The sequence below is a fragment of the Mastigoproctus giganteus genome, chromosome 12, assembly GCF_048544385.1.
Source record: "Mastigoproctus giganteus isolate SK-2022 chromosome 12, ASM4854438v1, whole genome shotgun sequence".
Taxonomy (NCBI): domain Eukaryota; kingdom Metazoa; phylum Arthropoda; class Arachnida; order Uropygi; family Thelyphonidae; genus Mastigoproctus; species Mastigoproctus giganteus.
The window spans coordinates 67,182,851-67,208,397 of record NC_143586.1 but is presented as its reverse complement, the minus strand read 5'-3'; the positions used below and the strand labels follow the sequence as shown (position 1 = coordinate 67,208,397).

Below are 25,547 nucleotides of genomic sequence, written 5' to 3'. Positions count from 1 at the left end.
ATGGGGAAGCCATCAAAGAACAAAAACTGGGGAGGCAAGATAGCAAAAGAGCACAAAAAAGATGCAAACAGCCTGTGTGTTGTCTCTCTCAGAGTTCATACAAAAAATGTAAATTAAACATGGTATAATCAAATAATGGTATACAAAATAAGTTGACCTAATCCAGTATACCACTGCATAATATTTAATAGTGACTTGTGGTGATTTAATTTGGTAATAAGTGTTGTGTGTTATAATTGTTAAGAGTTAGTATTATGATGACCTATTTAGTATACTTCTACAACATGGATACAGAGTTGTTGTTTTACATTATTCTGAAGATTCTGCCAGATTCTGTGATTGGCTTGTCTTTGATACTCGTGAACCAAGTGGATTGCACAGTATGTGTGAAGATTGGTTATAATGGACAAAAATAAGGGTCCAGTTTAACTTTCATTGGTTAGTTCATTTAATCAGTAAATTTCCTTTCATATAACTACATATTTAATTTTTCTCACAAAAGAATCAAGGAATAGTTTGGGGGGGGGGTGCTTTTTTCTGGGTTTGGTCACATATAGCCAAAATAATAAAAACAGTAGCATAATGGATAAAAGTGTATCACTTAACGCTTTTATCCATTACACTACTTTTATCCATTGCACTATAAACTTGTCTTACCATTCTTTAGTTAAATAATTTATTCTTTATTTTAAATAATTTACAATTATTTAATTTTGCTATAAATGCATCAAATTGTATTTAAAACAGATATACTGCAATCTATAACAACATCTAGGAACATGGTGGTGACCAGGAGGCATTGTAAAAGTCATTGTAATCTGCAGTGCAAGATGACAAGCTGTAATCTTGCATTGCAGATTACAGCTTTTCTGTGAAGCATAATTTTATTTCCAGAATACATAGTGCTAGATAACAGAAACAATAGATATGAATGAATTCTAAGGAGCATTTTATATTAAAACTGTTTCACTAGGGATGCACCTCTGGAGCATAATCAGTCATCTCCTAGTAAAGCCAATTAAGATACCACAACTAGATCGTATGTATAGCTTAGCTTAATTTTCAGCATTCACCTCATGCTGAAAATTAAGCTAAGCTATACATACGATCTAGTTATTACATTACAGCACATAAGGACTCCTTAAAAAATCAAGATACCACAACTAGTAACAATGCAAAAGAATAGCTATATTCATATTGCAACCCAAAATCTTGATCTATAATCAAGGAACCCAAACTAAGTTCTGTAGTCAGTTCTATAGATCACGTGTATGATTCCCACAGGCTAATACTGTTGTGTACACATGGTTGTTTTTAGTCCAACCATTGCCCTATGTTTTTCTGTAACTAAGAGAAAGTTATGAGCATGACAGGGTTGTGGTTATCGAGTTTCTCTCTCTGGTTTTATATATAATGTAAATATCAAGTTTTGTTTTATCTACAGTATACATTATCTTATCAAAAGTCATTTAATACTTGTAATTAGAACAAAACATATTTATCCAAAAAAAAATGAATAGGATTCAATTGGCCCACCATTTGACCATAATGACTGCTTCAGTGCTTCACAAAAGACTTTTTGCTAATTTTTGCATGAACTCTGATGGTATTGTGTTCTGTTCTTACTTTAAAACTTTCATGAGCTCTGCTGGTGAAGCCATCTTAGCCCTGCTGTAATTCTCCATTCCAATTCATTCCAGAGATGTTCAGCTGGACTGAGATTTGGGGATATGTGCTGGCCATAGCAAGGTTGCATTGTTATTTTCTTCAAGCAGTATTATCACAATTCTTGTTTTATGACATGGAGCATTGTTATTAGGCTGCTTTCAAAATATTACTACAGTGTAAGGGACACAGAATTGTCCAGATCATCAGTATAGGAAACAGCACTGGTGTTTCTCTGCAGTATGACCACTGGACCTATTTAATGCCACAAAGATGCCTCTTCCTAAAACTGTGACATGGCCTCCTCCCAGCTTCATATTTAAGCCAACACACTAAAGTATTAAGCATTTCCCATGCATCTTCTGTACACAAACATGTCCATCAAACCAAAAGAGCATGTGTAGTGCAACTCGAAGCTCTACAATCCAGACTCAGTGTCTCTTGCACCATGCCAATCAACAGCATGTATTTCCGTGAAATGAATGGAACTCTGGTTTTTATGGATACACTTGCACATTTTCCTGTAGCTGCTTGCAGCCTACAAACTTATTCTCTAAAGCCTGATTGTGTGTTAAGGTAACTAGCGATATCAAAGTATGTCAGCTCCTTCAGTCAGTATTTTACTCCTACTTAGTCATTTCTTAGGCTCATTGTCATCTCTGGACTTCCATTTCTTCAGTGCTTTGCCAATTTTCAACTTGGGAACATTGAATTCCTGATCAGCAGCATGTGCAGACATTTTTTCCCAATAACATCCACATGTCATTTCCTCTGAAACTGTTAGCTCTTTCTTTTTGCTTGTTGCTTGGTATATGCATTTGAAATTAATTAAAGGCTAAATGCCTTTAACTCATTTCAGATTATCTTTTCTTTAGGCAAATATTTCATAATCACATGCAGTTTCCTGAAATTAGAAAGTTGTCCAGTGACTTTTGATAAGTTGGTATGTACAGTGGCCGACAAAAAAAACTGCATCACTTGTGAAATTTACAAATAATGTGTTTTGCACTGCATTGTGGCTTGCAGAAATATTCAAAATGCATTTGTTAGATATGATATATATCTCTGTGAATGAAATCCAATAAAAAGACTCCACCTGATATACCTAATTGCCATAAATATCTTCCCAAAGGGTAAAATGCGTAATTAATGGAAATATAAGAAATCATGCAAATAACAACCATGGCAACCAAACATACATTTTATTGCATTTCAGTGTGCAAACTGAAATGACAAGTTAACGTAATAGTATTATGTAATGTAAATCAGCAAAATAAGTCCTCGATATTTTGTTGTTCCTCTTTGAGCTGCAATTACAGCCTTGCAACGATTTGGCATAGAGTTAATCAACTTCTGGATATACGGTTGCCCAATTTCGTGGTACCACACCTTACAATGTTCTCCTGCAGCTGAATCTTACTTGTTGGCTTCTTCTGAGCAATTTTAGATGACATTATGTACCAGCAATTTTCAATAGGGTTCAAATCTGGACTGCTGCAGGCCAGTCCAACACTGTAATACCAGCATTTCTGTGGCATGACTGCACCTTAAGGGAAAAAAATGAGGGAAAACATTGGTGTAAGTATGTTTTAAACCTGGTGAGACAAGAAGGCAAACTCATTAAATCTAAATAGCATAAAACTTAATTTTGCTATGTGGCAAGTTGCTGAGTCCTGTTGAAAAATGCAGTTTTGGACGTCTGTGTGGCGATCCTTAATAACAGGTTTCAGGCACTCCTCCAAGATAGCAGTGTAGGTTTCTGCATTCACCATTCTGTTAATAAACTTAATTTTCCCCACCCCTTTGCTTTTTATGCATCCCCAGACCGTCTGACCGGCGGTGAACTTTACAGTCGTTGTTATGCAGTCAGGATGGTATACCTCCAATTTTCTTCTTCTGACATATCGCTTCCCATCCGAGCCATGCAGGTTGAATTTCAATTCGTCAGAAAAGATGACCGTGTCCCATTGCTCTTTTATCCATGAAACATAGGCTTTAGCTCAAGCAGGTTCCTTGTTCCTCATGTGTCAACAAAGGCTTCTTCTTGGGCCAATAGGCATACAGACAACATTCCGAAAGCTGTCTTTGGATAGTTCGTGCACTTGTTTCAACACCAGAGGCCATCTCAACTTCCAGTTTCAGATAAGGAGCACTAGCATGATGATTACGAAGGCACAGCTGTTTCAAATATCGATCTTGGGAAGGTGTAGTCACTGTTTTATGGCCTGATCCTGGTCTTCTCTTCACATCACCAGTTTCACGCTTTAATTTCAGCACCCGGGATACTGTTGACTGGTGGCAGCATATTTTATCAGTGATAGCATGTGTAGAAAGCCCTTCCTGGGACAGAGCAACAGCTACACTTTTTTTCTTTGTATCAACTGAACATATGGATCCATGCTTACACCTCCGCAAAACAGGATAGTAATGAGCATGTATACCCTTCCAATGCCGTATTTATAGAAACAGCTGATGCAGTATCTTGCAATTACTGTCTGATGCAATACCTTTGCTTTGCGACAAACAAAATGACTGTAATCAAACAATATCTTGTATATTTCGCTACAAATGTTACTTTTTTTAAGGTGATGCAGTTTATTTGTCTGTATTAAATTTAGTATTTCTATAATAATGCAGTGGTATTATATATTCTTTGGTATTGTTTCCTGTGTGATGGCAAAAACACTGATATGTTCATATCATTTTTTTTTTTTTTTTTTTTTTTTCTATGGTAGTCAAGATGTGGAGTATCATTCTGCATAAAAGCAGTGTTTTTCAACATTTTCTGTTTCATTGTTAGCGTGACATGAATATCAAATAAACATCTAATGTCACTAGATTGTGATTTTATTTTTGGTCTTTTTATTTCTTTGAAAGATGGAGCTGGCAAAACATTAGATATTGGGACAGTACCTTTCAGTCCCAATATCTAATGTTTTGCATTAGATATTGGGACAGATTCATTATTATATCATGAAGGGCATTTTTTATGTCATGCAGTTTCTTATGTTGCATGTTATCTTATAGGATAGAATGCACTTCATTTTCCCACAGGATGTTTTTAGGTTCTGCTCTTCCACTAATATATTAGAAGCTGCAGCAAAAAATCAAGATGTTAGGCTCTTCAGGAAGGTCAAGATATGGTAGATTTTGCATGCAAGCACCTTCACTGTTGCTCAGAGAGCCTTCTGTATCATGCATACTGAATGATGGCCAATGGGTGAGTAGTGGTACAAGTGATAACAAATATTGTTGCTTGCTTGTTCTCTACTACCATGGTTGATCTTAATAGTTATTTCTCAAATTGTTGAGGGTTATCCACATTGTAATCTGAATTTTGAAATTTTTTTTAAAATTCAGGTTTGAATTTTTTAAAATCAAACATGCATGACCTCAGAAATTTAATATAGACCTCAGTGAATTAATGGATTTTTCACTATTGCAGCTATAAATGTAATTATGTGTCATTTACTAATTGCATTACATTATGTTACCATTAGTGGTAAATTGTGCTGAATTGCATGGAAATTTGATCTTAATAGTTCAATTTCCTCAAATGTCCTGGTTTTTATTTTATTATATCATGAATATTATTGGGGACTATTTGGGTAATGTGGTATATTACCTAAAATTATCGAAATTATGAGTTATTCTGAAAAGTAATGCACAGAGAGAGAGAGAGAGAGAGAGAGTGAGTTTGTGTTATGTCATATGATGCACTAACATATTGTAGTTTTAAATGTTTTTTAGATGTTATGTAGGGGAAACAAAACGCCGTCTCAAAGACCGTCTGGGGGAGCACACTAAGGCAATAAGAAGTGCGGACTATGGTAAGTCCGCCGTGGCCGAGCATTTTTGGGAGAAGCAGCACCACATCTCCCCGGACGAGGCTATCATCACCGATCGGGCGAATAAGTTCTGGGACCGGAAGTGGCTTGAGAGTTTGCGGATCTGTTCCACAGTGAACATTAATAGAGATAGAGGAATGCGGATCCATCCCCTCTTTGAGGCTACTATCCTCAGAAGGGATGAACGGTTCCACATGACCCACTCTCGAGCCACTTCCGATTCCGTAACACAAGAGAACGGAACACGTGGGAATGAAACACGTGATGAGTACCGTGAACCTGCTGGTATTTAAAGACGCACCGCAGAACAAAGAAAATACCACTGAAGAAGAAGGCAGGAGCCTTCGAAAGCTTTGGTTTTATCGATTTTAATTTAGTATATTTTAATGTATTTTATTGTTCTTAACCCAGTATATTTTATATGTATATATTTTAGTTGTAAAGTTAAATATAATTTATTGTAAATACAGAAAAATATAACTTATTATAAATACACTTATCAAGATTCCAGTTTTTGTTTTCTTTGTGTTTTATTTCTACATAAGGTTGGTGAAAAACATTTAAAACTACAATATGAACATACCCAACCTCAGAGGCCTGTTTGAAGAATGATGCACTAACCTTTCTAGTTTCTCTAGTTTTCTTAATTTTTGTGAAGCCAATTGTATAATTTTTTTCCTGATTCATTTGGTTCCAAGGTAATGTGAAATTAGTGATGTAATTGACCAGGTAACACATAACGATCATTTATCAAAATTGGGTTTTTATATAGTTGTAATATTGGTGAAATTTAACTTTTCAAGAAGTGATCCATGAAGTGACCATGAGTCATAGAATTATTTTTGTTTATTGGCATTCCAATTTCCAGGAGAATCATGCAGCCATTGCAGAAGTGCATGAACTGGAAGACCTTCAATCACTACAAGCCATTATGGATGTAATATTGGAAGAAGACAGGCAAGTAATGTGTGAAGAGATTGCATCGCAGTATGATTTCTCTAAAAGTTCAGTGCATCAAATTTTAGCCATATTCTCACCATATTGTAGATTTTGAGAAAGTAAATCACAAAAACATTGCACAGAACCTTTTCACACATGATGAAAATGATTGAACTCATTTTTTAAAGAGAATTATTCCATTGCTGAATCTTATATTCAAGCCTTAGTTCAAGGATATCTGCTGATTTGGGGGCACTAGTCATCACCTTGTCATTGCTAGTCATCACCATCGACAACAATCTAAAGTGAAGAGAATGGTGATTTTGGCCTATGATATGGAGGGGGTAACTATGATTGACTACATGCTTTGGGGCATGTGGCCAATCATAATTAAAGAAGGTACTATAGTGTCCATCAGTATTTTAAAAATTATTTTCAAAATAAAATAATCGTAAAGCAGAAGATTCAAAACGTGACCTGAAATGCTGCTTGCTTATGGTGTAATCTTACATGGCCAATAACATTTAAGATTGTGCATGAAGCAAGCATTTCCAGCCTGAAAGAATTTGGAAAATTTAGAGGTGGCAGGTAGTAGTAGTAGTGGCGGCATGTGATGCAAGAAAGCAAGTGTATGAGCTTATGCAGCATCAGCCAAAAAAAAAAAAAAAAAAAAAAAATCACACCATTCCCTCCAAATGCTTGTCCATTTCCTCCTTAAATTTATTTAACCTATCAACTTCCACAACAACAACAGATGGAAGTTTGTTCCAGCAATTAACCATCCGCTGGCTAAAAGGCAAATTTTTGCACATCTATTCTACACCTGTCTTTTTTTAATTTGAATTTAGGCCCCCTTAGATTCATAATCTGAACAAGTGGAAGGATCCCATCAGAATTCAGCGTGCTCAACCCATTCAAGGCCTTATACACCTCAATCAGATCACCGCGCAGGTGCCTAGTCTCCAGCCACTGCAATTTGCAGAACTTAAGCCTCTCTTGGTAAGAGAATCACTTCATTCGCCTCACCAATCTTGTTGCCCTTCTCTGTACATGCTCAAGCAAATCTACATCCATCCTAAAATGAGGTCTGCAGACCTGTACGCAGTACTCAAGGTGTGGCCTGACCATTGCCTTATACAGAGGAACAATACCTCCTTTTCCCTGCTAGCAAAATTCCTATATATCATTGACAAAACCCCATGACCTGCTCTTGCAGCATGTCTGCATTGCTCAGAAAACTTCATATCTGACTGCACAATTACTCCAAGGTCTTTTTCATTTTCTACCACCTTAAGTGTAGTACCACACAGTTGGTACGTTTCTCTGAGGTTACTTTTACCGATATGCAGTACTTTGCATTTGTCAAGGTTAAACTTCAGTTGCCACTTCTTAGCCCATCTGCCCAAATTTTCTAGATCCTGTTGCAGTAGCACACTGCCATTACTGTCATTAACAACCCTGCCAACCTTTGTATCATCTGCAAACTTCGACACTAAGCCTGATATACCTTCATCAATATCATTGATAAATATACAAAACAACAGTGGACCCAACACTGAACCCTGTGGGACTCCACTAATAACAATAGTCCATGAAGAGCAGCACCACCCTCTGTCTTCTCCCACTCAACTATCCTTTTATCCATTGTAGCAACTTACCCTTAATACCATTCTGCTCCATTTTGTACAATAGTCTTCCATGTGCAACAGTGTCAAAAGTTTTCCTGAAATCCAAATATATGATATCAAAATTATTTTTTGCATCCAGTTCCTTTGTAACCACATCATAATATCCTATCAGATTTGTCAGACAAGACTTTCCCTTAACAAACCCATGCTGTGTCTGAATTATTGCTGCAGTCCTGTCTAGAAGATCCTGCAATGCATCTTTAACCAGTGACTTCATTATTTTACCCGAACAGAAGTTCCGGGTAAAATAAATCTGTAATTACTCATGCCATCCCTGAGTCTAAGGATGCTCTCATAATTATGGCTAAGGGTTTGCTTAGTTTCTTTGCCGCCTCCTTTAATATAACTGTATAGATCCCATCCACCCCCAGGTACCTTTCTTATGTTTAACTTCAACAATTTCTCCTCCACTTTGCTCTCAGTTATTACAAAATCATTAAGCATCCTGCTGTTATTTGGTTTTTTTTTTAGGAGCATTAGCAACTAAGGCCATATTGCTCCGAGGATATACGGTGGTCATTCCCTGACCTTTCCGCATCCTCCATATTTGGTGGTCAAGGGCTCGAACCCCGGTCTAATCAAGAAGCGTGTGCTACGCACTGCCACTCCTTCCCGCCTGGCTATGGAGGTGCCAAGCACCCTGCTACAATTTGATAACCTTCTGCCATTTTCAAACCTTAATAACTCCTCATGTCTGAATGTAGATGCAAAATACTCATTCAGTTTGTTTGCTATCTGAGCAGAATCATCAACAGTTGAACCATAGATATCAAGTGTACCAATCAGATTCATCCCCTTCCTTTTAGAGTTTATATAAGTAAAGAAATCCTTGCTGTTTTTCTTAGCATCCTTTGCCAAAGATTTCTCGTAATCTGCCTTCGCCTGCTTAACCTCCTTTGTGACCTGATTACAGACTAGCTTATATCTACCATAGGCTTCTGAGTCGCTTGATAATTTATATGCATCCCATGCATTTTTCTTCTCTGTCACGAGTCTCATTAATTCATTTGATAACCATTTAGGCCTAAACCTTGAACAATATTTCTTAATAGGTATGAAACTTTTAGTAGCTTCCACGATTAATTCCTTGAATGCTTCCCACTTAGAATTTACTGTTGGTAACATTGTCAGTTGATCCCACTGTACAGAATTTAAAAACTGTCTTCATACCTATTAAGAAATATTGTTCAAGGTTTAAGCCTAAATGGTTATCTAATGAACTAATGAGACTCGTAACAGAGAAGAAAAATGCATGGGATGCATATAAATTATCAAGTGACTCAGAAGCCTATGGCAGATATAAGCTAGTCTGTAATCAGGTCACAAAGGAGGTTAGGCAGGCGAAGGCAGATTACGAGAAATCCTTGGCAAAGGATGCTAAGTAAAACAGCAAGGATTTCTTTACTTATATAAACTCTAAAAGGAAGGGGATGAATCTGATTGGTCCACTTGACATCGATGGTTCGACTGTTGATGATCCTGCTCAGATAGCAAACAAACTGAATGAGTATTTTGCATCTACATTCACACATGAGGAATTATTAAGGTTTGAAAATGGCAGAAGGTGGTGATTGTCCGCCTGTATAAGACAATGGTCAGGCCACGCCTTGAGTACTGCGTACAGGTCTGGAGGCCTCATTTTAGGAAGGATGTAGATTTACTTGAGCGTGTACAGAGAAGTGCAACAAGATTGGTGAGGGGAATGAAGGGATCCTCTTATGAAGAGAGGCTTAAGTTCTGCAAATTGCAGTGGCTGGAGATTAGGCACCTGCACGGTGATCTGATTGAGGTGTATAAGGCATTGAATGGGTTCAGCACGCTGAATTCTGATGGGATCCTTCCACTTGTGCAGATTACGAACCTAAGGGGGCATAAATTCAAATTACGAAAGGACAGATGAAAAATAGATGTGCGGAAATTTGCCTTTAGCCAGCGGGTGGTTAATTGCTGGAACAAACTTCCATCTGTCGTTGTGGAAGTTGATAGGTTGAATAAATTTAAGGAGGAACTGGACAGGCATTTGGAGGGAATGGTGTGATTTTTTTTTTTTTTTTTTTTTTTTGGCTGATGCTGCATAAGCTCATACACTTGCTTTCTTGCATCACATGCCACTACTACTACTACTACCACTGTACTCACCGTTACGGAAGCAAAAACCCTTTCCTTTACCCCTGATGGTAATTATATCTTTAAGTAAATCCCACATCAGTACACTGTGATCACTGCCACCTAGTGGTTCCTTTATCTGCAAATTCTTAGTACACGAATGATCACTGCTGATAACCAGATCAAGAGTATTACTTTCTCTGGTTGCCTCTCGAACATGCTGCTGCAGAAAACAATCATCCAATAAATCCACAAAAGTCTTACTAGTGTGTGAGTGACCAACCCACAAGTTCCAATCAATATTTGAGAAGTTAAAATCCCCCATTATAAGACATTATGATTTACTAGCCCACTCTATTTCTCTGTGCAATTGTTCATTGTACTCATTTGAGTCATTAGGCCTATAACACACTCCTACTCTTATTTTTGCTTTTGCAGTTCTTATGTCACACCAAACTGACTCAACAGTGCACTGTTCATCTATATCAACTGATTGCACTTCTTTTGATTTTATGTTTTTCTTAATTAACAGCAGACACCTCCTCCCTTCCTATCCTGTCTATCCTTTCTGTACACATTTTACTCCCCAAATTCCAATTTTGCATTCCTAATATCAGTGTGATACCACGTCTCTGATATCCCAACAATATCCGCCTTTGTTGTCTTGACCCAACACTTCAAATTCATCAAATTTATTTTCTATACTTCTAGCATTGGTATACATGCACCTATTCCTGTTCCTAGTTACCCGACTCATCCCACAAACCCACCTGTTTCACTGTGACTGCCATCAGTCCCTGAAACCCCCAGCACCCCTTGCTGCAGGTCGCTATTTATTCTAATAGAAGTTGTGCAAGAATCACCTTCACCTCTGCCTGTGGCTACTTTTAACCTTTTAGTCTGTGAATTATCTCCCCCCCCAAGCTAGTAGGTTTCCGACCCACCTAACACTGCCTTGATAGCATCAGCAAATATTCTTGCAGCTTTTCTATTTAAGTGTATCCCATCCCTTTAGAAGCAGTCTCTCCTGTTAACAGGCACAGACCACGCTGAAAAAAATTCTACCCCTAAGCCTTGCACATTCCCCCCACGGCCGAATTGATTGACAAGGCTCTCATCATGTACTCCCTCCTATCATAATCTGGGCAGAATTGCCGACACTTTCAAATTTAACCCTAACTCAACTTTTTTGCAACATTGACCTGTACTTGTTAAGTAAATATGCAGATCTCTTACTCTTAATGTCATTGGTGCCAACGTGTACAACAATATCACCTTTTGTGCCCTTAAAAGATAATATATGCTTCACAACGTTATCAACTTTTGCCCCTATCAGACATACCCTGGTCCTGTTCCATCTATCCTTTTTACACAATATATTCCCCGTCTCCCTGACAATAGAGTCACCAACAATAACTAGTTCCTTTGGGACCAGCGCATTCTGCCTTGGAGATTGCCGCTGTGTTGCCTGATGCCCAGGAGTGAGCTCTGGCATTAGGTTGGGCAGCTGAGAGCTTGATGGGCCCCTCATATTAATTTCTTCCAGGGCATCTACTCTACACCTCAAGCTCTCATAGATGCCCAGCAGAACACTGAGTTGATGCCTAATTTCTAGACACTCTGCACTTGGCACACACAAAGACATCCTCCTTGGCTATATCATGTTCTGTTCCAGAGAGTTCGGCAAACATTTCACAAGTTGCACATTTTTTTAGGCTGTGATGCGTTGGAGAATCTCCCCCCTCAGTTCTCCCCCGAGTCACAGCACTCCTGCCATTTTGTGCCCGTTGCTTTGCTGCTCTAGTCTGGGGCATGATATTTTAAAATTTTATTAATTAATTGTCAATACTATGCTATCTAATAGAATCCTAAATGCAGTGATGCATATTACGCTATAATTATATGTTAGAGCTACCTAGTTACCACAATTAAAAATTTGAATTCCCTACTACAGCAGGCCCCTGTTGTAACGCGGTTCGCTTTATGCTGATTCGCTATAACGCTGTTCTTTTATTATAACCCGTATCTGACTATAACGCTGTTATAGATCACTATAACGCTCTTTTACAGATTGCATTTTTGGCATATTTAACGAAATCGTTTCATTTGATGGAGTCGATAGCTTGAAAATGAATATAAAAATACAGTTAAAACGTTTCCCACGCCGACCTGAGAAATATTCCCACGCTCAGTGAAATTCTCTCGCACGCTAATTTAATTGCAGTACAGGGACTTGTTATGTAGTTCGGAGATCAACATTTTAATAAATGATCACGTATATTGCTTGTAATATTTGCGTTATATGCATTTATCCGAAGTCTAGTGATCACTCAGTACAACGGCCAGTTTACTTGAATATTGTATCATAATTAATGCAACCAACGCAGTTACATTTTCGAAGAGTTAATAATGGCCGATAAGAATGAAAAAGCAACATCTGAGTGCAATACGAAGAATATAAATGTAAGGAAAAAGACTGAATTTGAAAATCAAATTAGACGTTTTGAAGAGGAATCGATCCGGTCAAAGACAAGCGCATGTGTGCCAAAATTTAGGACTTGCAAGTTTAACTGTAAGAACAATTATAAAAAAAAAAAAATAAAGAATTAATTTTAGCAGCGGGAAAGATAGACGTTCCACTGCAAGCAACTAGGGCTAGGGCCGGCTATTAGGATTGAAATGAAAAGACTAACTAATTTTATTAAAGATAATATCCAATGCAGAATTCAGTTAAGTTAAATATTATAAATAATAAAAAAGAGAGAGAGAGAGAGATTAGCCTATATGATGATCTGAAGAAAACTCACCTAAAAAAAAAAAAAAAAAAAATTGGAACCATTTAAAACTAGTAAGGGCTGGTTGAATAGATTTAAAATCCAGGGAGAAGCCGCAAGTGCAGATCAAAGAGCCGAAACTTTCAAAAAAGAACTTGTTAAAATTATTGAAGAGGGGTATTGTGTGTTATACTTCTCAACAAGTTTATAACATAGACGAAGCAGGACTTGTGTGGAAACGAATGCCTAAAAGAAGTTTCATATTGAAAGAAGAAAAAACATGACAGGTTTCAAAGCGGCGAAGGATCGGTTGACTTTATTGTTGGGTGGTAATTAAACTGCGGGGGATTTAAAATTAATACCCCTTTTAGTTTATTTGGAAGAGGGCCAAAGTTCAACCCAAAATCGACACATTTTTCATAATTAAATTCATCAATTAAATTAAATCAATTTATATCAATTCAATTCATGATTTTAATTGGAATTTTATGTTTAATTTTGATACGTAAGTAGTTACCACATAATTATATACGTATGTAATGCGGAATATTTTATATGTACAAATATTTGAATATTAAATATTTTGACCGACATTTGTGCATCTTTTCACTACCGCTTATTATTGATTAGGAAATATCGTATGGCACCGACCGCAACTCAAATACATATGTTACTTTATGGGAATACAGCGCTCGCTTAGCGCGGATTCACTTAGCGCTCTGTTTTTCCGGAACGCATTATCAGCGTTAACCGGGGGTCACCTGTACTCTATACAAAAACAATGGCTGCAAGATTTGAACGAAATAACGGTTTTACGTATATTAACTAGTAATCTACAAAAACTCTTTATCTAAATTAAAAATAAAAATAACCAGCATAACTATAACTATAAGACTATGTATAAAGTACAATATAAAATAACAATTAGGTAAATAAAAAGCAAACACATCGCTTTTTCGGAGCCTGTAATTCACAGCTGTAATTTTTAAAGAGAGTCAGTGCCCTATCTCTCGCTCACCATACAGTCCACACATGAGCCCACCAGACTACTGTGATCTCTTTGCAAAATTAAAAGAACTTCTCTGCAGATATTATCAATCAATTCCAGTGTAATTCGGTTTGCAATGGGAATCATAAGTGAAATTAGCAAAAGCCACTCACTGATGTGCATCAGAGCCTTCCAATCAATTGAACATTGGTCATTGAAAAGGAGGGAGACTGTATTGGAGGAGTTTAACAATGTTCAATACTTGAAATGAATTGGTTTATGATTTAAACAATTGTCTTGCATTATTTTTGATAACTCTTATATTTAATAACTGATTTGTAGCGGCTTTTACTTGTTTCATAATCTGTATAAGTGATTGACTAGTTAAGACTTTCATTATGTTAGTGGTTTTTTAAATTTATGCAAATTAATAAATTTATTAAAGTATTAAATAGAATTAATTAATTAATTTTTTTACATTGATATTTTTTCCCACTAAAAGCTGTATTTTTGTTTTATTCCCCATAGAAAATTCTAGTCACTACACATTTTTTTTGGGTGGTCCTGTATGGGCGAGTGCCTGGTGTCCTACTCCAGTGGGTAAAAGTTCCCCTCAGTATATTGCTGTGGCTTCTTGTAATGATATAAATAATTTTGATTCTTTAACAGACATCAGTGACAGCAAATGCCTTTTACAATTATGGAATGTTGGAAAATTGGATAATAGCACGTAAGTTTTATTTATTTATATATATATACTTATTTATTTATTTTTGTGTATGTGTGGGGGCGTGTATGAGAGAGAGAGAGAGAGATGAAACTTTAACTGATTTTCTTTAGTCTTCTCTTCTCTTCTTTTGTGTTCTGCCATGTTCGATGATTTTGTCCCCAATTTTTATATCTCTGCATCCTTTCACCTTCAGTTACTCTAAAATCCTCCAGCTCATGATCCTGCCACCTCATTCTTAGCTTTACTCTGGGGCTATTAACCATAGTTTTTCATAACCATAACATTTTAGTAACTCTTTTATTATCTATTGTTTCTATGTGACCAGCTCATGCTATTGTTTGGGCACTTTTAAAGTTCTCAATTTATTTCTCATTTAATCAGTTTATTCATTTCATAGTTAATCTATTCTCAATGTCCCATTCAAACCACGAATTGGTCCATATATTTTTCTTAAAATTTTCCTTTCAAAAATTTTAACTTCCTTCTCATTTTCTATGTGAAGATCTAAGTTTCAGAGTCATACGCATAGCTGCCAACTCTCCAGATTTACAGCATAGAATCCATTCTTATGACTCAATTTGACTTCTTCTTCACCTTACTATCATAACATAATTTGTAACAGGTTTTTCTCTGTCTTTTTGAAATAACAGGTTTTTCTCTGTTTTTTTTTTATTTTTGTAGAAAAAGAGTAAAACTGTGTTAAAATCATAATTTTTAAAAAATTCTGTGAATTTCTTCTAATTTCTACCTGTCAACAGTTTGCAATAAAAAAAAAGTAAACTTTATATAGAATTGTGAGGGATGCAAATGAAGAAATTAAATACAGAATGTTTAAGCCAATTGCTTTATACCAATCATGTGGAATGTTCTATTCCCTCTTTGATTGAGATTGCTCTTATGTTCAATTTAGACAAACTGGGTCTTATATCCACTAACTGTGGGATTGCACACATACAGTTATGTTTTTAAATGGAAGTTTTTCTTCTATACATTGTTTGGCTGTTCAATTAGACTAAGGTCAATTTCACATACAATATTTGGCATAGATTCACTAAAAGAGGCTACCTGTCAGCTGATGAGAAGCCAATAAGCTTAGTAACAGCTGTCTTGGTAGCGGCTCAGATTTTTAAATGCACGCTTTGCAATTTAAAAAGATATTATCAACTTAGGCTGAACTGTTGATAATGGTTTTTGAATAATGGTAATGGCATTTTGGACCTAAGACCAAGCTTAATTGATCTTTGCAGGAAACAGAACAGTTATGTGCTTTAAACCTGTCAGTAAAGGAAAGTTTATTCTGTTGGTTTTTCATTTCCCACACAGTGCATATGATACAACCCAAGGATGATACTCTTCTCTGTATGTAGAAAGTAATAAAGTTTAATAAAGAAACTTAAGTTTATAAAAATCAAACTTATTATTTTTAATGAAAATAAATAAACCTACAAAATGAAAACTTTTCTGACTGGCAATGTTGCCAATAAAATCTAGAAATGTGAACAAAAACACTGGCCTCCCCAGAAATAATTATAAAAAAACAGTGTGAGGCAAGTGTAGAGAGAATACATCACTAACATCAAAACAGGTTGATGGATAATATATGATTAGTAGTATGCCACAACATTCATGAGGATGTCTAAATGTTTTATACATACACTAAAAAAAAAAAAAAAGCATTAGTGCCATTTTACACCATTGAGCCATCAGGATGATTTGTGTGCCAATGCAATCCGCTAAAGTGCTGTGACTTCAAATATTAATACACTCATTTGGAAGCTGTATGACTTTATGTGGAAATTTGCAAATTGTGTGGACTTGGTTTGGTGGCTAGATGACTGTCTATTATGAATTTCCTAATACCAAAGCATTTTCCTTATGGCTGTCAAAAGCCTGCTAAACAGAATTCATAGATAGCATTTTGCCAACAAAGTTTTTGGAAGCATTAAGTGAATATAATTATATTTAAATAAAATTATAAATATAGTTTAATTTAAATATAATAATATTGGATGATGAATTGGACTACTAATTCATCATCCGGTTGCACTATTTCAGTGAGCAAGTTTTTTGAAAAAAAAAAAAAAAACAGTGTCTTTAGTACTTTTCGGTATTGTTTGAAGATAAAGAAATAGATATTTTTCAATATCAATTTTGTGAATTTTTTCAGAACCTAACAGATACTATTATAAAAGAAGAAAGAATTTATGTACAGTGGTAAAGCTGTGCATGTGGCCCTATCAAGAACCACAAGTATGACTCTCAAATCATTGTCCACAAGTGTTTAAAAGTCAGGACTAAACACTAGCACTGGTGTTAACCACCTGTCATCATACATTACATGAAGAGGACCGATAAGATAATGGTGTCTATTGCTGTGTCCCATCAAGTCAGTTTCAGTTCCTGTTGTCTCTCTGGACAAGCACATTTCTATTTTCCATTGCATTTTGGAGCTCTTGTAAAGATATTCTAGTAGTAGTGTTTTCAATCTCATATATCCATCTTACATTTTGTCTTACTTTTCAAAAAAAAAAAAAAAGAAACATATTTTGCATCTGTAGGGATAAATAGAGGTATTGTGAAAGTATCGTAATGTGAACCCAATAACATATTGTTTTTTTTGTTTTGTTTTGTTTTTTTTGTAATTCGTTCCAAGTCCTTGGAAGTTGAAAATTTCACTATATTACTAAGCTATTTATCTCTCTTAAAGGTCATTTTTATAATCGAAATTGCACTAGACTTTCGTCATTATTATATGTTCTGTTATAAGAATCAATTTTGAATGCCTTTGTGATATTTTTCTAAAGCACGTTTCTGGAGGTCATGACATAAAACAATAAAAACAATTTTAACTTTCTGTTTTTTGGGCTTTTCTGTTAGCATAATCTGTTATAAATAGGTAGTAAACTCAATCTTATTGCATTTGCAATAATCCCAATAACTGGAATTCTTGGGTCTTTACTTTATGGTATTATGATGAAATGAGTTCCCCTTCACTAAAATCTTCAATCATATAAAAAACAAATTTTCAGAAACTTCTCTTGATTCCTATTTACATCTTACAATGATGAAGGGAAAGTGAGCAAAGGAAAGTGCAAGTGGTGGTAGTGCCAGGAAACTAAAGAAAATTGGTTTAGAAATGAAGATGAAAATTATTAAGTACAAAGCAGGACAAAGTCTGTCATCTATTGCAAGGGAATTAGGTCTCGCTGCTTCAACAGTAAATACTATTTTAAAGGACAGTATGCGTACAAAAGAACATGTCAAAGGACCAACTCACTTAAGATCAACAGATCACCTGATCATAAAACAGCGTTCAGGTGCTATATTGAAGATGGAACAGCTGTTAATAATATGGATGGAAAATCAGATTCAGAAGCAAGTGCCCCTGAGTCCAGTGGGCATTCAAGCAAAAACAACAAGTATTTATGAAGATATTAATGATAAGTACAGCAAACCCCAAGCCAAGTTCGTGGCAAGCAACGGGTGGTTTAATGGGTTCAAGCATTGTGCTGGTTTCCACAACATTAAAGTATCCAGTGAAGTCACCAGTGCTGCTTCTGCAGCTGGAGAGAAATTTTGTGTTGTGTTGGAAAAAATTATTAATGAAGGCGGCTTCATCATTCAGCGAGCAAATTTTTAATATTGACGAGACTGGTCTGTATTGGAAAAAAATTCCGGATCGAACACACATTGCCAAAGAGGAAAAGACAATGCCAGGTTTCAAGGCTTCAAAAGATAGGGCCATGCTCTTGCTTGGGGCTAATGCAGCAGGAGATTACAGGTTAAAACCATTGCTTGCTTACCATTCTGGAATTCCTCATGAATTTAAGGGCATTCTACCCGTGCATTTCCGATTGAACCAGAGAGCATGGATAGCAATATCTCTCTTTGAGGATTGGTTTAAATGCTGCTCCATTCCCGAGGTTGGTGAAATTCATCGTATACATGGAAGTTGGTGAAATTCAGTTACAAACAAAGAATAAACAATAGAGACTGAGAAGAGAAACAGGCAAGAGATGCTTATTAAATATTGCAGGTAAATATTAAATTTTAGTTTGCTATTTGTTATTAATTTCCACTATTTCATTAAATAAGCTTATATACTGAAAATCATAAACTGGTTCTAAATAGTGATTCATAATAGCTATATTCCAGTTTTTACCATATTTGTATGGACTGATCTGAGCAAATAGCAAAAGGGAGAAGCAAAATAGCAATGCCTGAATGAAAATGGCATTTTTGACAGCCATTATTATAAATCAGTAGTATTTTATCTGTGGATGGATAGCACTTCGTCCCCTTTTTTTTAAATCAGTTTTGTTTTCTTTTTTCTTTTCTTTTTTTCCCTATGAACTAGATAGAAGTGCATAGAAATGGAATAGAATTATGTGTCATGGTTGAAATCTTCTCACCAAAGGCAGACTGGCCCATGCAGTGATCAATGTTGGGGCCAACAGCAAATTTGGTTCATTGGCTAAGACATGATAAGTGACCCATATGGGGCTAAAATTGTTTGGAATGATGAGGGCAAAATTTGCCAGGCCAGCACTGCTTCTTACATTATTTAGAAGTTGAACAAATATACAACAGTTAACTACAACTGTTTTTTCATTTCTGCTCCTCCTCCCTTTGCCAAAGAGCTATCCTTTTCAGTTTAGGGAAAAGATTATTTAGAATTGGTTTTCTCTGAGCACCTTATTTCTTGAATCGTATGGTGCTTCCTAACAAAAATTAATAATTCTGAAATCTTATTCTGAAAATCTCAAAAGATTATCCAAGCTTTGATCACAAATCAGTATTTTAATAAATTTTCATTCCGACTTTTAATCACAGAGGAAATGCAGTCATTTCCCAGTAATTTATAATTTTAAAAATTTATGTCAATAATGAATTTTATATTTTATTACTGATATATATAGTTTAATTTTACAAATATTTAAAATTAGCTTTAGCTATACAAGCTATTTGTAATTTTTTCTTTACATTTTAGTATGGCAATACCACCTTCTCTGGCTCTTGCTGTTGCTCTGGATCACGGAGATGTTCATGACATTGCATGGTGTCCAAGTGGATGTTGGGAAGATCCAGATTGTTTTAATAACACAAGTGAAAAAGAAAGTTTTTATCAAGAAGATAAAATTTTACCACGATTGGGACTTCTTGCTATAGGCTTTGGTGATGCTTCTGTTAGAATATATAGGTAATTTCTTAAGGTTTTTTTTTTTTTTTTTTTTACATATTTAACGCTATAATTTGTAAGGAAAAAAAATTAAGTTAGATTTCATTTGAACAAAAAAGTTTTTTCAAGTATTAAAAGTATGGAAATTGATGAGAAATTGATGAGAAAGAATTAATGGGAAACTTATAAACTTTCATTTCACTTAGTTTCCCCCCCCCCACACACACACACAAGCACAAAATGTATTGGAACTCATCATGAAACAAATAAATACATAGACTGTGTCAGGGTAACTAAGAGTAAGAACAGGTGCATCGTATGTATACCTAGCATTAGCGTACTTGTATGTAGACTAATGTTAGGAACATTGTAAATAAATTTGATGAAGTTGAAGTATTGATTAAGTCATCATCAAATACAGACATTGTAGAGATATCCGAAACATATTGTCACTCAGACATAAGGGATGCAGAATTTGAATACAGGTGAGTACAATGTGCACAGAAAAGACATTGTATATTGGGTCTGTTGGTTCTGATGGTCTCCCCCAACTCTACATATGTCTTTTGTGTTGTAGGTGCAGTCTCTGTAAATGCCAGTGTGTGTGTTAGAGTGTTTGTATGAGTTAGTGAAAGGGTGTGTTGGTGTATTGTTCCCCCTGGCTGCTTGGCCATAGGGCCATTCGAAAACCAAGATCCCCTCTTGCCCATCCTTCACTGCATGGAGGTGAGCCAGGCTAAAGGGCATTGACCTCTGAGCTTCCTGATGGAACTCCGTTAAAAAAAAAAATAAAATTTCAAGAAATGAGTAAGTGGGATATAAAAGAGGGGTGCAGTAGAATGCAGGTTAAACTGTATTTAGTGTCAAATGGCACCAGGGGTTCCCCTCCATCTCTGTGTTGCTTTCATTGTAGGTGTACCAGTTCGCTGGGAAGGCCAGAGATTTAAAAGTGCATGGATATTGTATGAGTGTAGTATTGTGCATCATTGTTCTTCTGGCCATTTAGCTGCTAGACCCCCCCCCCCTGCTGGAGCCCAACGTTGCCCACATTTGGTGGGTCTTCCATGGAGGCAGACCAGGCACCCAGTATTGAGAAATTATTTACTCTGTCAGGCCCTGCCACCTCGTTTCTTGAGATTTCAGTGGCTATGGCCTATAATAAAATAAAAAGGGGGGGCTGATGGATGCTAGAATCTAGTTAGGCTGAAAGAGGTTCGTGTATGCTGTGAGAATTTGGACACTTAAAAAAAATTTTTCATTGTGTGGGATGTTTGCCGGCGATATAGGCAGAGTAGGGAGGGAGACTGGAGGGAAAGACAGAACTATGGGGATGATAGAGAAGGTGACCCCAAGGCAGAACAGTGGGTCATGCCCTTGCCCCACCAGGAGAAGAAATAGGGGTGGTGGGGAGAGGAGGGGACAGGAGCACTGTTGCCTTCCCCCCATGCACCAGGGAAGGGAATGAAAGTGTGCTGGCTAGAACCCAGCACAGGTCGCCAAAAGGGCATGTGGCAGCAATCGCTGCTATTCAGTTCAGTTGTGATGTTCGGGTTTCCAGTCCACTTTGTCGACTTATGTTTCGTCTTCTCAAAGGTTATTTCAGTCTGTTTCAGGATCAAGTCCAGTTATATCAGTTCTATATGTGAGTCCCAATATATGAGCCCGGATCGAACCCTGTGTCCCAGGGTGCAACTCGGAGGGTTGGAGTTTGCACTCCGTCCATCATCATTTGGTGATATCCTCCGTTCAGTGTTGTAGAATGCAGGTAAAGAGAAAGAGGGAATGGAGAAAGGAGGTGTTCCCCTGTGGAAGAGGAAGAAGATGGGAGAGGAGTGAAGGCTGCCCTGCACCAGGGCAGCACACCCACAGGGGAAGAACAAAGAATGCAGAATCGTACCCCATGCGGGTTAGCCTCACCCATAGTAGTGTCCATTCTATTCCTCGACATCAGGGTTTTACAACTGGGGTCTGCAGTAGAAAAATGGAGAAGTTACCATCTTCAGGTAAAGGAAGCCTGAGCTAAGTCAGAGAGGCATTTGAAGGTCAAGTGAACTTCAAGGAACTAGTGCACTTCATCGTCTTTGCAAAGGTTACTAAGCTTAGTCAGCAGAATACATCGGAATCGATGATAATTAGGACACAAGTAAAGAACATGGACATAGTCCACCTCACCACACATGCAGGTGTGGTCATCTGTGAGGTCCGGAGAGTGAAGTTCCCATTGAGTGAGCCAGTCAGGACCGCAACTTCAATCTAATAGTATTCAAGTCAGGGATGAACTTCTTGGTGACCAGTCCTTTATCAGAGGTCATCCACCTCTCCTACCAAATGGTACACAGCTTCTTGAAGATGATCTGTTTCTTTCAATGCAGATCATTAGTCAGATGAATGAAAAAATCAAAAGACTTGTGCAGGAATTCCCTTGCAGATGCAATATCTGAGTCTGCAATTGACCACCTCCAGCTCGATTGGCAAAGCACCAGTGATAGCCTGGAGGGCTGAAGTAGACACTGCCCTGCTAATAGCAAGAAGAATCAGCCTCTAGATGGTTTCAAGTTGGGTGTGGTTACAGACATTCATCGCTCTCTTAAACCAAACACCAGCCCCATAGCAAAATATCTGAATGAGCACACACTCAAGTAGAGAATGGCAAGGGACCTTCCTTTGAGAACCCAGCTGGATCTTGTCACACAAGAAAGTAGGCCAATATATTTTTTTACTTTTATCCTGATGTTGGAAATATGAGGCACTGAAGTTGAGTTTTGGGTCAGTAGTGAGTCCAAGGTATTTCCATCCTGTCACGTGCTGAAGTCACTGTCTATAAATGTGGATAAGTGGTCTTCTTTGAAGGAGTGGTCTTTTTATCTGAATGACTTTGGATTTATCAGAGGAAATGTTAAGTCGATGGGATAGAGTTCACTGAGCCAGGACACTGTTGGGCTTGCACTGAAGGGTGGCCCCAGGATCACCCAAAACAAGAATGACCAAATCATCCACAAAAGCAGCTGTGGTTATGCCTTCAAACTTGATCTCTGTGTGAAGCCGTTCATCCAAGATGATGGACCAGAAAAGTGCCATATATTATAAGGTAGGGGGTCACAGCCTGCCCTTTGCCCTTTCAGCACAGAGCCTGGCATTCTGGAAGCAGGAATCATTCAGAGTGGAATGGTTAGTCATTGGACATGGATAGTCCAACTTGGAGGCATCTCTAATGATAACCCCATTGTTCTTGATTTTAATCAGGGCCTTGATCTTAATTGACTTTAGTAATGGTTTAAGTACAGAGATAATCTTTTGCTTCACTGCTAAGGAAGGAGGTCGCTATCATTAATGGCTTGGAGAATAACCAGATTGGCCTCTGGTTTAGGCGTAGGGAGAGCAATGTCATCAATAGGTGGTTATTTTCTCAGCACTTCAGCAAAAAAAAGTTGGAATGCTGTGGCATTTGGTTGATGCACTGATCTTGCAGTGGGGCCCGGACCTCCATCTTGGCCCAAAGCTTCTCGTTGTCTATGTGAAAGTCGAGGAGGACCATTTCCATAAGGAACTAAGACTTGATAATGTATGTACAGGCAGCAGCAGTAACCTGGCTCGTGGCCAGGGGCATGACGTTCTCCAGCTGGGACCTCAGAATATAAATTGCGTATCAAGAATGGAATCACCCAAAATATCTCAGTCCTGGTCAGAACCAGAAAAATTGAACCAGGCAAAATCCCAATGAAGAAGGAACTCTGTGGCAGCTCAGACTGAATGCCATCATTTAGTGACACCTGGGAGGGAGGACTATTCTGAGCCCCTCTTCTTGGATGCAAGGCTGGACTTCCTGTGAGGGAAGTCCCTATTGAGGTCCAGTTGGGAAAGGTCAACTCTTCTGGCCCAGGTCAGGGGCAAATCAAGGAGAGAGAGCCAGAACTCTCAGTATCAGTTTCATCAGACATGATTTTAGAGATGGGGACACAATCATGGGGTAATTTTATAGAAATTTGAATAATCAAGTCAGTCCAGATTAGCATGATATAACCAGCATAGTCTGAAAGAGGTGGCACGAAAAAGGGAAATTGGTGGTGAAAACAAACATCTCATTCCGAATATTAAAGGCCAAGCAGCAAGCTGGCTAATTGGGATGATATGGGCTATTCACAAATAGCCCATATCATCACAAAAAAAAAGAATTGAAATCACCCAGGAAAACCCTAGGTAGAAAATATTCAGATGCCATATAGCTTGTCAATTAATCCTTAGTATCAGATGAAAAAACATGGGGTTAAATAACCACAGACTGAGAATGAATATGGCCAAAATGGAGTCTCTATGCAGAAAGGACAGGAGGGGAGAGGAGTTATGCTCATAGTTAAGAAGCATATTAAATCTAAGGCAGTGCATCCAGTCAAAACGGATGGGCAGTGCAATGTCGACTCAGTTTGGTTTGATGTAAGCAGGGGGAAAACAAAAATTAGAGGAGTGTGCTTATAGGCCTAATGACTGATGAGTACAGTGACCAACTGTACAAAGAAATAGAGTGGGCCAGTAAATCAGAATGTCTTATGCTGGGCAGTTTTAACTTTCCAGATATTGATGGGAACTTATCGGTTTGTCACTCACACACTAACTAAACTTTTGTGGATTTATTGTGTGACTTTTCTACAGCTGTTAGACAGACAACAAGGGGAAACAATTTTCTTGATCTGATTATCAGCAGTAATTTGCTATGCATTAAGAATCTGCAGATAAAAGACCCACTGAGTGCAATAATCACAATATACTGATGTGAGATTTCAGGATTTACTTTAAGACTTAACTACTGTCAAGGGTAAAGGGAAGAGCTTTTGCTTTCGTAAGGGTGACTACAGTGGTCTCAGACAGTTCTTGAATTCTATGCAGTGGGACCAACTGATTTGTTACCAACAGCGAATTCTAAATGGGGAGCACTCAGGGAAGTAATCGAAGAAGCTACTAGGCTTTTCATACCAACCAAGAAATACTATTCAAGGCTTAGAACTGAATGGATGTCAGATGAACTAATGAGACTTGTGGCAAAGAAGAAAAAATCCATAGGGTTATACAGGTATATCAGGACATGGGGATGGACTTTTCTACTGGAAGGATTGTTGCTTTGTTTCTGGGTCATAATCATAAACCTAGATTTCATCATCTATTATGACCTTGCATATGAAGTTTCTGTCATTTCCAGCCTGTGCATGCAGGTCCCTATACAAAGAAAGCGAGTTTTTTTTTATTGCAGCAATTTTTTTTTTGCAACAATTTTTCACTGAAATACGTTGAAATATACCGTATGATAGCTCTAGAATATCACAAATATCTTTAATTATATTGCTGGCTATCCTTGATTTGATGCACTATTTCAACATTTTCATCAGTCTGACATGACAATGAATGACCTAAATGTCCAGAATCATCAGCCGAAATTTGGTTGTCTTGGAAACACAAATACCATTGAAAAGTTATATTATAGCCGTGATATCATCACCAAACACTTGTTTTAGCATTTTGTTAAATCTCTGAAGCAGTTTCCCCAAGTTTTTGACAAAATTTGATGTAAAGTCACTTTTTCTTACCCTGCACAGTCTTACTCGGCTACAAAAATTGCAAGACACACTCAACAGAAACAC

At 37.2% G+C, this 25,547-nt stretch overlaps 1 protein-coding gene across 1 annotated transcript in view; it reads left to right on the top strand.

Moving 5' to 3' along the window:
* LOC150077148 (uncharacterized) overlaps positions 1 to 25,547 on the top strand; it is a 370,624-nt gene that overhangs the window by 236,077 nt on the left and 109,000 nt on the right. The window contains exons 15-16 of the mRNA XM_090385790.1: positions 14,537 to 14,738; positions 19,729 to 19,938. Coding sequence (XP_090241916.1) covers positions 14,537 to 14,738; positions 19,729 to 19,938 — 412 coding nt within the window. The remainder of the gene's footprint in view (positions 1 to 14,536; positions 14,739 to 19,728; positions 19,939 to 25,547) is intronic.